Consider the following 15,436-nt stretch of genomic DNA (forward strand, 5'->3'; position numbering starts at 1 on the left):
TATATATATATATATATATATATATATATACGTACCCTAAGAAGTTATCAAGAAAGTAGAGTGATTATGAAGAGGTATATTCTATTCCATTTATTGTAAATGTATTGAGATAAAGAAAGAAAGAAAAAACTCAAATGGTCCAAAAGTCTATTTTATTTATTTATCCACAAAACTGGTCGGCTTTATTTTACGAGAAATTTTAATTTACTTCTTCTCCCCTTTTTGAAGCGTACACGACGAACCTTGATAACAATAGCAGACTTGTGATACAGTATTCACAAGACAAGCATAATATTCTCCAATGGCTTTTATATATTTATCTGTCTTGAAAGACGTATTGTAAAGTTAGTGATAATCTTGGTACACAGCTACACTTGTTGTACATTGTGATTTGAATCATCAAACTCATATCTAATGTAATCTTGTGCTCAGTCCAGCCTTTTGATATTCTAGCTAGAGATATAGTCTCATAACGAAAATTGCTGTTATTACTAAACGCTGTAAATTCTTGATAACTGATATATATATATATATATAAGGGAACAATAGGAAATCTTACTCTTAGATTGAATCCAGATTCTGACCAGGAAATAAGAAATTAAAATAATCTTTTAAGCGTTACAATAGAGAAACTGCGCTTATCTCAGACAACCACCATAAAAAGCAGAAAGGAAGAAAGGAAGAATGAAAGTAATATATATATGAATGATTATTTATTGGGTTGTTTTCTTTTCCCTCTTTTTTCTTTGAGATTTAAAAGAACAAGGTTTCTTCTTGACAAGTCCGATATATTTCAATTCTTGATTTTAGATGCTTAATATACATACATAAGCAAAAAATGCCTGAGAGTTTTATTTGTGCCAGGCATCTCAGCCTACCTATTTGCTTTCATTAAATGTAGTCTAATTAAAATTTGAACTGGATTGCTGAATATACATACAGATAGATAGAGAAAGAGAGAGAGAGAATACCTTTTACATATATTATATTTATTATGGCAGAAGATCAAGCAAACAAAGGTACGCACGTACGCATAAAATATAATCTTGCTCATCAATTTACAGGCCCAACATTTTTGCGGGCATCTTTTGGAGGGCTATCAAGCGTATCTGAAAAACGCTTCAATGGTATAACCGGTTTATCGCCACTGTAACTGTTTCTGCCACTTGCCCTGAAGTCTGAGAAACCCGATTGTTTTGCCCTCGCTCTTCTTTGCATAGAGTTTTCATAATTCACCAGTGGCATAGCAACGGTGCTTCCGGATGCTATAGAATCCTTGCGATCATCTGTATGTAACCCGTGTTGGTTCTCGGCTGACATCAAGCGTTTCAAGTTCTCTTCCACCGTACGAGACTGCTGCGAATTGAGCGCGCGCACCTTTTGTGGATCATCCGGACGTTGTATATATACCTATTGTACACACAAATACATATATGTATGCATGTAAATATTTGTGTGCTAAGAATCCCTGGTTTCATATTTTAAATTTTTTTTTGCTTAAAGTTGGATCCTTACAGGTGTTTGTCGAAAAGAGTGTTTACTTGGGAAACGTGGCAAGTGAGAAGGCACATAAGACGGCAGATCTTGACCAGAAGACTCTCTTCTTTCATCTGAAAATTCATCCTCGTCTTCATCTTCAGACGGGAGAAAGTGTGATGTTTGATCCATATTTTGGGACTTTGAGCGTTCAATACGTAATACTCGTTTCGCAGGTTTAACTATTTAACAGAGTTCTCTAGATTAGAAATATGCTTCGACTTTTTTTTTATATATACTAAATGTATATATAGAGAGAGATATAGCAAAATCAATAACATCTCCCTCTCTTTCCCTTTAACTCTTTTTATTTTTATTTTTATTTTTGTACCCAATGTTTTGTCTGCTTTTGTTTTCTCCAAGTACTTCTCAAAGTTTTGCATGGGAAGTCCTTCATCCTTGAGGGATTGTTCAACATCATGATAATTGGGTCTCATGCGATTCCCAAGCTCTGCATACGTGTGAGATGAATAAAGAATTCTTTCGAGATCTGTGTGTATGTGTTTGTGTGTGTGACATTCGCAATGAGTCCTCAACAATTCTTTTGCGTTTGTCTAAGAACTCACAGATTCCTAATATGTCTGAGAGAGAGTCAAGTGCAGATCGTTGTACGGAGTTGAATCCTGCCTCTTTTGCCAAAAGAGACACAACCTTGCTATTTGCTGCATTTACAAAGGCTGCCTCTGTAATATCTTCTGTGCTATTCTTGTTGTTGTTGTTGTTGTAGAAGTTATAGCTGTTGTTGTGGCTGTTATTTTTTGTTTGGGAAATTTCTTTGGTGTCATTACGACCTTTAGTGTCTACTGTCTTCATCTTTGTCGTGTCTTCCAATGGTGCCAAATGTACACTTTGCAAACAAAAATATTAGCGTGAATGAAAATTTATGAGGAAAAAAATAAAAAATTAGAATACGTTCATTCCCTCAAACGAGAGTCACATGACTTAGCAACATTGTAGGCTTTTTGAAGCCCATTGTGCACTGGTCTCTTCTTTTTATTTTTCTATATATGTATATATATAGACTGTGCTCTGATTCCGGGTGGTTACTTTATTTGGCTCTCCTTTCTACGCTTGGCCAATCGACTGACGCGACAAGAAGTAGTGCATAAATAATTGGTTTCTCGAGTTAATTTTATGGTTGAAATGTGTTTTTTTTTTTGAAATTTAATGACTTCAAATTTTCAGAGAAGAATTAAGATTGATTCGAACCTTGTAAAGGTAATAAAGAATAATATATTGAATAATACTACCACGAATTTGTATACATAAATCCTTTTAATAAATTATTGTTGTTTGGTACATTTTTTTTGAAATCATATAATATACAATATACATATTTGTACTGAATTACTGTTCAGGTGATTAATGACAAAAGGTATATTATGAATTCAAACAGATAGGCCTATTTATAAAGCCATGGCATCCAAACTAATATCTTACTTTTATTATTAATATTATTAATATTATCCAAACCTAATATTCTTTGTTGCTCTTGTGAATGTGAGTGTGATTGTGATTGTGGCTGGTGTATGTGTTTTTTTTCTGTACAAATATATATGCGATTTATTGCTGTTAGCTCACAACAGAAAGGAAGGAAAGAAAGAAAGAAAAGACGTAAAGAAAAAAAGTAAATGGAGAAAGACATCGATACGATGTAAATGAGTTATAGTTATAGTTATAGGTTGTTGTTTTTAGGAGTTTTTTTTTGTTTTTTGTTTTCAAAGTGACAGGATTGACGGTTGTTCTTGCAATTTATCAGAAGAGTTGTTTCCTGTGGAGTTCTTGTTCTTATTATTGGAAGGATGGGCGAGACTCTTTTCTGACAATGCTTGAAAGTCAACCAGCCGGTAGTGTTCTTTCAAGAGGTTGTTGCTAACGAACTGTTGGAGCTGTGCTTGCGTCAAACCAGACTCAACTGCAGAAACCACACCACCCTTCTTGTCAAGTTCGTCCTGCAAGAGTACTGATGTTTTCTTGACAGCAAGGCGCTGGATAAAGATGTCCTGGCGCTGCTGTGAGATCTGCTCTAATTCACTTTCCAAGACAGCCTCAAGTTCATCAAAATGGTTCATCTTTAGCTCTAGCTTCTTGACTTCTGTGTCAACCACCGCATGTACAAGTCGTCGGATCTCACGCTCTTCGATACTGGCAAGCGACTTGGCCTTGGCTGCTGCTGATCCGAGAGCAACAGCGGCAGCCTTTTCAATTGACGTCCGTGCCTTCTTCTTATCTACTGTTGTGTCTCCACGCCCGTCTTGATCTGTGCCCATTTCAACATCACCGTCGTTGTCAAGGGTTTTGCGTTTATTCCTATTGTTGAGTTGCTCCTGGCACTCAATAGCTGCACTGGCTGCAGCGGTAGCCACTTCAGGATCTACAGCAGAAGCAAGGAAAGCCAAGATAGACATGACTGGATTGTCTGCTTGCGAGAATGGTGTCCGTTGATGTTCGATGGCTACAGAGGTTGGGAGGGAAGATCTGTAGGGTTCCTCGATGGGTAATTGTAAAAAGTGCATGATACACTCCTCGCGGGTACGGGTGCTGACATGTTCTGCGATTGCATTCCAATCATCGTCAAACAATTCGATCGCCTCCAGTAGCAATAGCGTTTCCTGGTCAGTCCAGTCGTCCTCGTGAGGGTGTTTGAATGCAGCTGGTTCAGCCTTAATAAAGTCACTACTGAATACTGTAGCCGGGAAGCGGCCTTCCTTGTAACAGATAGGACACAGCTCCATATTTTTTGTCTTTAAACTGTGATATCTCTCCCGCCCACACTCGGCACCACAAGTAATGCAATAATACTGTTTCTCTGGCTCCTCAGTTACGGAATCAAACAACTCCTGTCTCAGCTTCACATTCATACCCAAATCTCCTGCGGCATCTTTCTCCTCATTTCCTGTAGCGGTGGGTTTAATGCTTGGCTTAAAAGGTTGAAGTCCTCGTGGTGTATCTGCCGTAACCCTAAAGTGGCCTGTGAAAGGGGGACCTACTGCTGATGGCCATGTTGCAGGATCACACTATTTTTTTATTAAAAAAAGAGAATAATTTTTAAAAAAAAATGATTTTTTTTTTGGATTTCATTTCATTTAATTAAACACATTCGTTGGAAAGAACAAAATAACAAAAGGGAATCCTCATCCCAATTGTAATTTGTTTTTAGTTTGCGTTTTTTTTTACCTCGTAGTTGATGAGACCCCATTGTTCCAAGAAAGCATGAACTCGCATAATGGCACACACATCACCAGCAAGATGCCGTCTGTATGCAGTTACAGCTAAGTATTCTTTTGGGTTCAGTCGATAGGTATTCACCATAAAGTCGCGATAATCCTGATAAATATTTTGTGTCTTTGATTTGTTTCTTCCAGTAAAGAACTCTGGAAGAGATACACGCTCAATGTTGTGGATTGTATTGACATCAAACCAGGATGCATAGGTAGGTACGGTAACTTCCACGGTTTGTTCTAAAAGGTATTTTCTCGCTTCTTCTTCCATTTTTGAACGTGCTTCTGCGGCTGCTGCTGCTGCAGATTGGGAATCAACTGCCTCATGAGCTACTGTTGGTTTTTCTTCCTTTTCTTTTTCTGCTTCTGCTTTTTCCTCTGCTTTAGCTTCTGTTTCTGCTTCTGTTTCTGCTTCTGGTTTTGGCTCTGGCTCTGGCTTTGGCTCCGGCTCCGGCTCTGGCTCTGCTGTTCTTTCTGCTTCATTTTCTTCTTCTACTTGTGTTTCTTTTTCTACTTGTGTTTCTTCTTCTACGTTTTCTATATTTTCGTCTGTTGCCATTGGAACTGTTTCTGTTGATGGAATGTCAGTAGTTGACTTTACAAATTCCATTTTTGTATCATCCATGTTTGTCGTGTTTTCATTCAAATGTTGGTTGCTGTGTTCATCTTCAGCCTCTGGAGTATAATTGTACTCGTCACGTTTTTCACTGAATTCGCTCATTAGAGTACCCCAAAGAAAGTTTCTCTAATTCGGTGAGCGAATAAGAATATGTATAATAAAATATAAAAAAAAGCAAAAGAAAAAAAAACTGTCATTGAACCGAACTTTACGTACTATTTGCACCAATGGTGACGTAAAGGAAATCATAAATATATATATTTAGAATCACTCTTTCTTTTTTCTGATGTAAGCTATTAAAGGTCAGAGCATTCGTTTTAAGGTCCGACTTTGTTAAGAATATTTTCAACGTACATTTGGCATTAAGATTGCAATTGAATTTGCTTAATGTCATCTTGAATGTAAGATTCTGCGTATTTTCTAAGCATTTCTACGCTATATTTCTTTTGTACTGTTTCTAAGTATCTACTTATTTATAAAAGTAAGTTATAATGTAAAGTCGCCTGCAGTATCGGAGATTACATGTAGTAGTAGCTACTTGCAAAAATGGTATCAAATTAAGTAATATCACACAAACAAAAAAAACCATATTTTTGGGTTAAAGAAATTATTTGAAAAATATTTTACTAGCGCAGGCCTTTTTTCTTTTCCTTTCAATTTGTGTGCGTTGGTTTGAGTTTTGTATTTTAGTAAAACTAAGTCTTGTGTATTTAATTAGATATAAAACAATGAATTTGAAGTGTAAACCGTTCAGAAAAGTTACTATGGTTACTATGCCAAGTTGATACAGCTTGAAAGTTCAAAGATTATAATGACTGGGATGTAATAGGAGTATCAATATCCCTGTTGTACCTGATGTGCCTGATGTGCCTGATGTGCCTGATGTATCTGATATGCTTGAAGTGACTGAAGCATCTAAAGTACCAAAAGCATTTTTTTAAAAAAAATATACCTGTATAATGAGCTGCAGAATCTTGAAATAAAGAAAGTAAATGAAAAAAGGTTAATTCTACTTAACAAGATAAGCTTATTCTGCGTAGAAAATAGCTTTATTAACTGTAAAGACAGCAGAAATATTCTATTGACATATCCAAATATCCTCTATTTAGTATCTATTACCAAGATGTTTCCGTTATTTTGTGTATATCTATTAAATTTTGGTATATACGTATATAAAGTAAGAGGCGATATTTAATAATTTAATAATTTACCTCATAGGTTTTTTATTAGAGGTGTTTTTTTTTAAAGAAATTATATACCCAAATCCTAGGCGACATCGCAGTTTTGATTGTGTTTATCAATAAGACACATTAATAAACAATCTCAGGTCTTGTTTTATCTCCATAACTATTCTTGGAATAATTTGTTACAACTGATATATACTATACAACAGTATTAAAGGACTGGTCTATTCAGGTGACCTTGGTTAGTATAACCACCAGCCCTTGTCCGTCTTGGATGAAAATTATCGAATTTATTATCCGTGCAAAAGTTTTTTCAAGAATTGATCAGTAGTACTATCACATATATATATGATAGCATGTGAGTAACTAGAGTATGTATGAACTCTTAAGGTGCTTGTCATGTTCTTAATCATTTGCCAGACTTCTCTATCTCTATCTTTGTTTCGTTCTTTCTTCATTTGAATTCCAATAAGATATTAGATGCCTATACTAGCCTGTGTATCGTGGCTTGAGAAGGAGAAATAATGAGGGAGTGGGGGGTATCTTCATTCGACTCATTAAGGAGCCATGGTGACCATCTACAGCCACAACCAATTATAAATGCTAACACAGACACACGCAACGTATCTGGTGATATACGTAAATTTTATTGCAAAAAAAAAGGTAGTCTTTATTATTGTTTTAATGGTTTTACTATTTTCATATAACTATTTTGTTTATTTATACAATTGGCGAGCTATTTTATCTGTGATCTAAAGGCTACAAAGTCTCATTTAGCCTGGTTTCGTCTTGTACCGTCTTTACCAAGACTTTTTATTTTTGCCTTATTTTCGCTTTATCCAATGGTTATATTTGTAGATTATAATAGTCACGCCATCGTACTAATCATTAAACATATTACATATTAGGATTGAGGGTTGTCTAGTCAGAATCACTTGCCAGGGACACTGTAGATACAGATATATTATCATTATCATTTCTATTATTTAATAGATATCTAATATATCTATTTTAGTATTTCTCTTATTTACTTGGTAATAGTATAAAATAACACATATGTATATGTACAAAATCAGAACCCTTTATCTAAACCAGTTCGTGCAATTGTGGATAAAGCTCTGTATACCAAGCTAAAGAGAAAGATGTATGAGGAGAGAAACCCTTTGTCTAAAGAAATTAATGTATATATATATCTAAAGAGTAGACAATATTCTTTAATAATTGTTTATTGCCCTAATTATTGAATTAACAGGATAGGCTTGAGGGGATAATATTATTGATTTTTGTCAATGATGCAGGTAAAGGCAGATTTCTTCCGGCATCCGTGCGGACCGGACATCCAATGTATATATATATATTATGAGAAGCATCGAGGCATGTTTCCATTGGTTCCGATCATTGGTGTGTCACAGAAAAAAAAGAATAAAGAATAGAGAAAAAAGAATCGACTAATCGAAAGGCCAGGAACATTTACACTTTGTTTCAAATGTGGAATTTATATATATATATATAAGGTCACCTTGTTATGAGAGAGAGAGAGAGAGAGAGAGAGAGAGAGAAAGGAGTATCTAAAAGTGCAAACCAAAAGAAGAAAGAAGTTACATAATTGAAAAGGTGCTCTCTCTCTCTCTTTTTGGAGAGGGAAGGCTAGTTATTGGCAGAAACATTATTGTGGTACTGCATTACTTTATGTCTAATTTTCACTCACAAAAAGAAGATTCTTTCTCTGGATATTCAAAGATATTGAAATAGCATATGCAAACTTGTTGCCTTTATTGTTGTTGTTGTTGTTGTTGTTGTTGTTGTTGTTTCTTGGCTCACAAGAGCTCTAAATAAGAAAGAAAGAAGGAAAGAAAGAAAGAAAGAGACTAAAATAATACGATGCAGGCATGCTTGTTTACTTGAAAGAGAGGGATCGATGCCACTTTATTTGTAAAGGTGTGTCGAAGAATAATAAATCTGCCCGGTAGCTGCAATGCGAAGATCAAGTCTATAATTTTGCCTTTTCTTTTCTTCCCTTTTCTTCCTTTCTGTCTTGTTTATAAAAAGGATATATATATATATGTAGTCTTTATTTGCAACAAGATAATCTTTCTCTTTCTCTTTCTCTTTCTCTTTATTGGTGTGTAAATATTTAAATACTGAAAGGTCATTAACGTTTTATATACGTATTAACGTATTGATTTTTTCTTTTTTTAAAAAAAAAGTCTAAAAATCACATCGATCTCTACAGAAAATCGAGAGAATCGATGACCTTTTGATTTTACCTTGAATATTTTGCTCTGGATTTCAACCCCATTAAAAAACAGACCACTCACAAAAATAATAATAATAGAAAATTATTCATGTTGCGTAATGTAGCACCGATATAGATGTTCTCAAATATATAATTAGACACATACACGCAGAGAGAGAAAGAGAGAAAGATCTATATATTTTCAGTCGAACGCGTCAATATAGTCTCGCCACTTGTTTGGGACTCTTTAAATAACTACATTTTATTTTATTTTTGATGCATTTATAACGCATGTACGTATTGAACTATTAATACTAATATTAATATTAGTGTTCAAATAAATAAGATCTTTTGTACAGATATATAATCATCAATATTTGAGCTGTCAATATGCTGAAATGACAAGGAGAAACAGGATGCAGGCTTTTAGATATAAATCTACCTGGCTATTTAAACAGATCTAAGTATTCGATTGATTGTATTGATCAAGAATAGAAAAAGCAAGGCAGGGATATGTTGATGTATAGTTCTAAAAATACTAATAGTAATATTAACTGTATTTTATATATATATATATGTAATGTATTTTGATTCTCGATATCAATAAAACAAAAAGAAACCCCCCATATCGGTTTAGGCAAAATTTTATATCAAGTAAAGGCGTCCTATATTTCGTAATGATAAATTTGCTTATAAGAAAAGGTAACTTAGATAATAAAAGAAAGGCTATACTTCTTTTAAAGAAAAAAAAAGCTTACATTTTACTCTGCCTAAGATTGTTACAGATTTTTATCTTTATTACTATATATCGAATTTAAGAAAAAATAGACTGAGATTTGTATATATTGAAATCAGTGCCAAGTTTCGGTCGTTTAATATTATACTCGGCAAATAAAATACCAACAGGAGGTGTTTTGAATTTTAAAAATACGACATTTTCTTTCTCTTTTCTTGTAATACCAAAATGTACTTTTATTATTGCCATTTCTTGGTAGATAAATGAAGTATTTTAAATAAGTTCATTCTTTTGGACTTTTGAAAAGTATCTGCAGAATGCAGAACAGATACTATGAGCTTGTTAAAATTTAATGAACTAGAAGTCTTCGTTACTTCCTGTGACTAAATCACTGGTGCTATCGGGTGTGTTTCTGCTTTATATCGTTTTTTTTTGTAAGATCTTTTCCAGCCAGTAAATCACGCGCAAAAATGCTGCTACAAATGTTGCTTTGGCGTCGCAGTAAAATAAAAGTCTGGCTTTGACAGAGTTATTTATTTCTCTCTACAAGGCATTGTGGTTTATGTCTATAAAAAAGAAATTATAGCGCCAAATTTTATTGTTAACAATTGCCTAAGGAAAGTTTACAAACCTATCATTATTATTATTTCAAAATATATGTAAAGTAAAATAAAGTGTATCAGTACTCTATATTTGTAGCTTTAAATAAGCTTTTTTGTCATTTGCTTTAAAGAGCATTGTGGTGTCTTTTCTATCCATAGCGTAATTATCAGTTTGGTTGGCTATTCCAAAAAGTTCAATATTTATTGTATTCTGTGTAACACAAATGTGCTTATAACAAGAATGAAAGCGTGATTTTTCTGGATATTTAAAAGCCGCCTATGTGTAGTTTGTATCCCGATAATCTGTTTTGAAGCCAGCCATCTAGCACTATATTTTCACTGTATGATATTTTTTTTTTATTTTGTTCTATTTTAGCGGTTGAAGATTTCACCCACAGGAGGATATCGGACCAAGGGCAGTTGAAATTATGTGCCTCGTGTGGCACAAAAGGATCTCTCGGTTGTTGTGTGCTCCGTTGTCTAAGAATAGAATACGATTATGATTATTATTAGTATTAGTATTAGCATTAGTACTAGTATTATGATTTGGTTTTGATTCTATGTTTATTTAGAAAGGGAGGGAGAGAGTATGAGTAGATTTATATAGAATACAAAGCGTATACAAAGGGAAGAAATGAGTTCTTCAGGGCAGTAGAGCCAAAAAGGTTAAAATCCTATTATATTATACTGTAATGTAATGTAATGTAATGTAAAATAAATAAATAAATAAAGTAAAATACAATATTTAGATACAAAAGAATTAAAAATACAGTGTATAAAATAAATGGAATAAGGTGGAATACAGTACAATACAGTACATTACGATGGAATAGAATACAGGTATTACTATAGAAATAAATAAATAAATAAATAAAAATAATTAAATTTTACTAATATATAAAGTGCCTCTGGATTCGCCTTCACTTCTTCTTTTTTTTCTCTCGTCATACTTTAAACTTTTATCAACACTTCTTTGCTTCTTCTTTATCTATCTGTTAGTAATTAGTACAAGCGCGTCTTCTTTGTATTGAATACATTGAAGCAATCTCACCAATCAATAAATCTTTCTGCCTGTCTGTTTGTCTGTCCACTTATCTCTCCCTCTCCACCTTTGTGTTTCTTAAATCAAACGATATTCAGTCATGTTCCAGTTTCTAGTCGATTGGAAACGAAAGAGCCACGGCACTCACCGTACTGTGTCCGAAAGCAGCACAGATTTCCCCCAAACTGATATCACTCGAATGCCGTCTATTAACTCCACAGTATCGTCGCCATCAAGTTATAGTATCGACTGGCAATCCGACAAACGAACCTGGTCCTTTAAAGACGATTATGTTTCCTTTCCAAGTCTCGAGCCAGAACCTGTTCCTTGCTCATCTTAATATACACGCCATACACTACACAACTCATACTACACAATTCATACTACATACAGCATATTACATATTGCATATTGCACACCGTATACACGTACACATACACGCACAGCCTTACTAGTCATCTATCTATCTCTTCTTGTACATCTTTCACAGCTTATTTGTTTTTAACCAGTACATCAACCCTTGCCCTCCTCTCACCCCCCCCCCCCCCCTCTTTCCATTTCCCTTTTTCCGATTCCCTTTCCAATCATTTCTTCTTGTCCTTATTCACGATTCTCTCATTTCATTTTACTTCATTTCATTTTACATCATATCATATCATACCATTTCATATCATTTCATACCATTTATTTCATCGTAAATGGCTCTAATTTCTTTTTTATATTTCTTTTTTTATATGCCCATTTTCTCAATTTTTTTTTATTTTTTTTTCACTTTTTTTGTATATGTTCTTTCATACTCTTTCTTGTTTATGCTTCATTTATGTATCCCTCGCCCCTCTTTCTTGTTATGTACATTCACCCTTGCCTTTTGGCTCACGTCGTTTTTTCTTCTTCTTCTTTTCTATTGCTCTCTAGTAAATAAATAAATGAACCAAAAAGAAAAATGAAAGCAAAAGAACAGAACCGAGTTCCAGATATAAAGTGTAAATAATAATCTTTGTAAATAAAAAAGAAAAGCCAAAAAACCAAAAAATCGAGATATCTTGTTAATTTTTCTTGATCTGCGTTTTTTTTGGCTTTTTTTTTTGCTTTTAAGCATTGCAAATTTGTGCAATTATATTTTGATCTAATCAAAACTACCTTTAATAATTATATCTAGTATAATGAGCGTAGTAATAATTATACTCATATCCTTTAACATATACACACATATGTATATCTCCTTTTTTTTTCTATCTCACAGTCAAAGATCTGTTTTTTTTATTACTTGCGGGGGAGGGAAAGGGGGGGGGGGGGATAACCTTGGTCCGAAAGCCGATTTTTTTTGAAGAGTTGTAAAACAAAAGTAAATATATAAAAAATAAAGGGAAGAAGATGTACGACCATGACATGAACTGTAGAACCAAATGACTTGTCAGGGTACACTGACCCATCATCAGCACCTAGAAACATTTGTCGATTGTGTATGTGTGTGTTTGTAAAATTATTGTATATTTTTTTGTTTTTGTTTTTGTTTTGTTGTTGTTGTTGACCCCATACTTTGATTGCTTGTTATAGCCGAGACTTTTTTTTGGTATTGTGAGATACTTGTGGACAACCTAGCTATGTCCTTATTTTTCTTGAGCTGTAAGCACAGCAAGATATACTAATAATGATAATAAGAATCATACTTTGTCTTGGGATATCAAATTAGAGCAAGACCAAAAGAAAGAAGAAAGAGTATTACCATTATTTTTAGAGCCTGACTTTGCTATCAATATACATACATACATACATACATACATACATACATACATGTATATATAATCGTATTAAAGATAACTTATCATTAGACTACCTAACAAATATATACAAAAGAAGAAGAAACCTCTTGACCTATTCATTTGCCACAAGTGTAACTACACAATATTATACTATTTTTTTTTGAAATAGAAAAATAAATAAATAAATCAGCTATTGACAAACCTATTGCGGATTTCTCTAGATTTCGTAATATCTTACTCTTACTCACTCTTTTTCTTACTCGTACCTGCCATGTGCTTATAAGTTGTCTCTAGATAATCTGATCCGAAATATACGGTGATTATCACAAGCCGTAAATAAATTTACACTTCACAATCATTCATTCATTCAATTAAATAAAATGCAATATAATAATAAAAAGAATTTCTATTCAATTTCTGCAACAAGTGTCTATAGGTGTGACCCGATAGATTCTATTTATTATTGTTATTTACTGTTCGGATTCCACACAAATCCCTAACCCTCCTCCACCCCTCCACCCCCTTTTTTTAAAAAATTCTTTTATTATTACCATGGTTCCCCTTCTTACCCAACAAATAATTAAAAACAAGCACAGACAACGACTTGAGTCTTGAGAACCTTCTTCCTTTGAAAGAAAATACAATAAAAAAAGAGAATATATGTATAAATACATAAATACGCACTTATTATTCTTTACAAAGAAAACCAAAATGTTCAAAATATTTGCAAAATCTAAATAGTACATAATCAAATCCTAAAAAAAAGCATAGTATGTCTAAATCTATTGAGTAGCTTCTGTAGAAGTATTTGATCAACAGCTCTTGTTAACGATACAGCCACGCAAAGAAAACTGAGCCATTTCATATATACATACATATACAAATCATTTGTGATTTACACACACAGACCGCCTTTACAGTCATTATGAAACAGCTACAATTACTGTTTTTTATGGGAAACAGAAGATGTATATATATATACTTTTGGTTTTTGGTTTTTCCGGATATAAAATATATTAGTTTTTGTTCAATTTTTATTGACCTTTGCAAGCATCTCGTTCAAATTGTCTCTTGCTCTTTAAAATTTGTTGTGTATATATATAACGCAATAAATATCTGGTAGAGCAAGAATTCAATTCAAAGGATTAGAATAAATTAGTGGGAAGGAAGTGACCAAGTTCCTGTAAGCTGTCAATGGTGTCAATGGTGTCATGAATGCACTCCATGTGCACGAAGCATCATACCGTCTATATTTTACTATGCAGAATTTCGCCACACGCAAGTTTTCCGTTGTCCAAAATCCAATGGAAAGTTTGAGGCGTAAGGTTGTTTACTTAGCTTTACATTCACCATGCTTGAATTCTTTTTCTTTCGATTTATTTTTGTCAAAAAATTAAGACCGGAATTAAAGTAGAGATAGATAGGCATGGTTCTGTTGATAGAATTGATTGTTCAAGTTTAAAAAGTCACTGAACCAGCAAGACAAATTAATATTAATTAGTATCAGAGTTTGACAAGACCATTCAGTTTCATAGTAATAAATGGTTGACCCTTGATCCAATTATTTTAATATATTACATTGTATTACATTGTATTGAATTGTATTGTATTGTGCCATTCCTTCTTTCTCTTTTCAAAGTAGATTTATAATGTGGTGCGCAAAAACAATCGCAAAAACAAAAGAAAATAAAAATGATACAGCGTATTGGATTAATACAATACCTTAATGCCTTTATGTTTTATGTACAGCTTTATGGAAACAGAGGTACATACGTTTTGTTTATTCATAGTGTTACAAATAATACAAAGTGTGATTCAACTGTTGTACTATTATATTGTATTTCTTGTTCATCTTTTTTCTTGGTTTTCTCAGGGCAGAGTTTCTCTACCGAAAATGTAAATCACTTCGGCGATATCACCTAAAATTAATCATCAACAGCAGATCTCTTTATTTTGTGTATGTGTGTGCTTTTTTTGTTTGTTTGTTTCAAATACTACTTTAACCAACTAGAATAGAAAAATGTCAATAATAGCAATAACAATAACAATACGTTTATACTAAGTTAATTCAATAAACAATGTGATTTAGTTTTCTGTTGTTACTTCTTTTGTTTATTCTCGCATACCAAATGCATTTGTATTGACAGAAACAGATTAATAATATGCAAAACATAATGCACACTATATGTATACAAAGTTCCACGCATGCTTTTTGAATGAAATAAGAAAGAAAAAGAAGAAGAAGAGGAAGAATGTCTAACTGCTATCACAAAGAAAGAGAGAGGAAATTGGAAACAAGGGATGGTTTTGTTCTATTGAGTCAGGCAGCCTGGAATATTCTAGAAATTAGATCTATTGCGAAGAAATCAATACATATATTATCCATTTCATCGGCATGATTATGTCTGTATTAAGAAAAAAAAAGGTACAAAATCATCAAGGATAGATGAAACATTGAGATGACTAGTGTTATTATTATTTAGTACGACAATGAGAC

At 33.3% G+C, this 15,436-nt stretch overlaps 3 protein-coding genes across 3 annotated transcripts; 1 reads left to right on the top strand and 2 right to left on the bottom strand.

Moving 5' to 3' along the window:
• Positions 1-1,053: 1,053 nt before the first annotated feature.
• Positions 1,054-2,349, bottom strand: PHYBLDRAFT_144017 (hypothetical protein; the record flags this gene model as incomplete). The annotated part of the gene is made up of 4 exons (XM_018431127.1): positions 1,054-1,410; positions 1,516-1,718; positions 1,868-2,026; positions 2,103-2,349. The coding sequence occupies 4 exons, from the start codon at positions 2,347-2,349 to the stop codon at positions 1,054-1,056; spliced, it is 966 nt and encodes a 321-aa protein (XP_018292681.1).
• A 1,109-nt stretch (positions 2,350-3,458) lies between these two features.
• Positions 3,459-5,037, bottom strand: PHYBLDRAFT_97264 (Homeodomain-like DNA binding domain-containing transcription factor; the record flags this gene model as incomplete). Its single annotated transcript, XM_018444017.1, has 2 exons — positions 3,459-4,553; positions 4,714-5,037. Coding segments are annotated over 2 exons (1,419 nt in total), but the record flags the coding sequence as incomplete, so codon positions are not given.
• Positions 5,038-6,104: 1,067 nt separating this feature from the next.
• Positions 6,105-11,516, top strand: PHYBLDRAFT_144019 (hypothetical protein; the record flags this gene model as incomplete). Its single annotated transcript, XM_018431128.1, has 3 exons — positions 6,105-6,124; positions 6,206-6,296; positions 11,286-11,516. The coding sequence occupies 3 exons, from the start codon at positions 6,105-6,107 to the stop codon at positions 11,514-11,516; spliced, it is 342 nt and encodes a 113-aa protein (XP_018292683.1).
• Between the last annotated feature and the right edge of the window lie 3,920 nt (positions 11,517-15,436).

This window comes from Phycomyces blakesleeanus (assembly GCF_001638985.1).
Source record: "Phycomyces blakesleeanus NRRL 1555(-) unplaced genomic scaffold PHYBLscaffold_8, whole genome shotgun sequence".
Classification (NCBI taxonomy): Eukaryota; Fungi; Mucoromycota; class Mucoromycetes; order Mucorales; family Phycomycetaceae; genus Phycomyces; species Phycomyces blakesleeanus.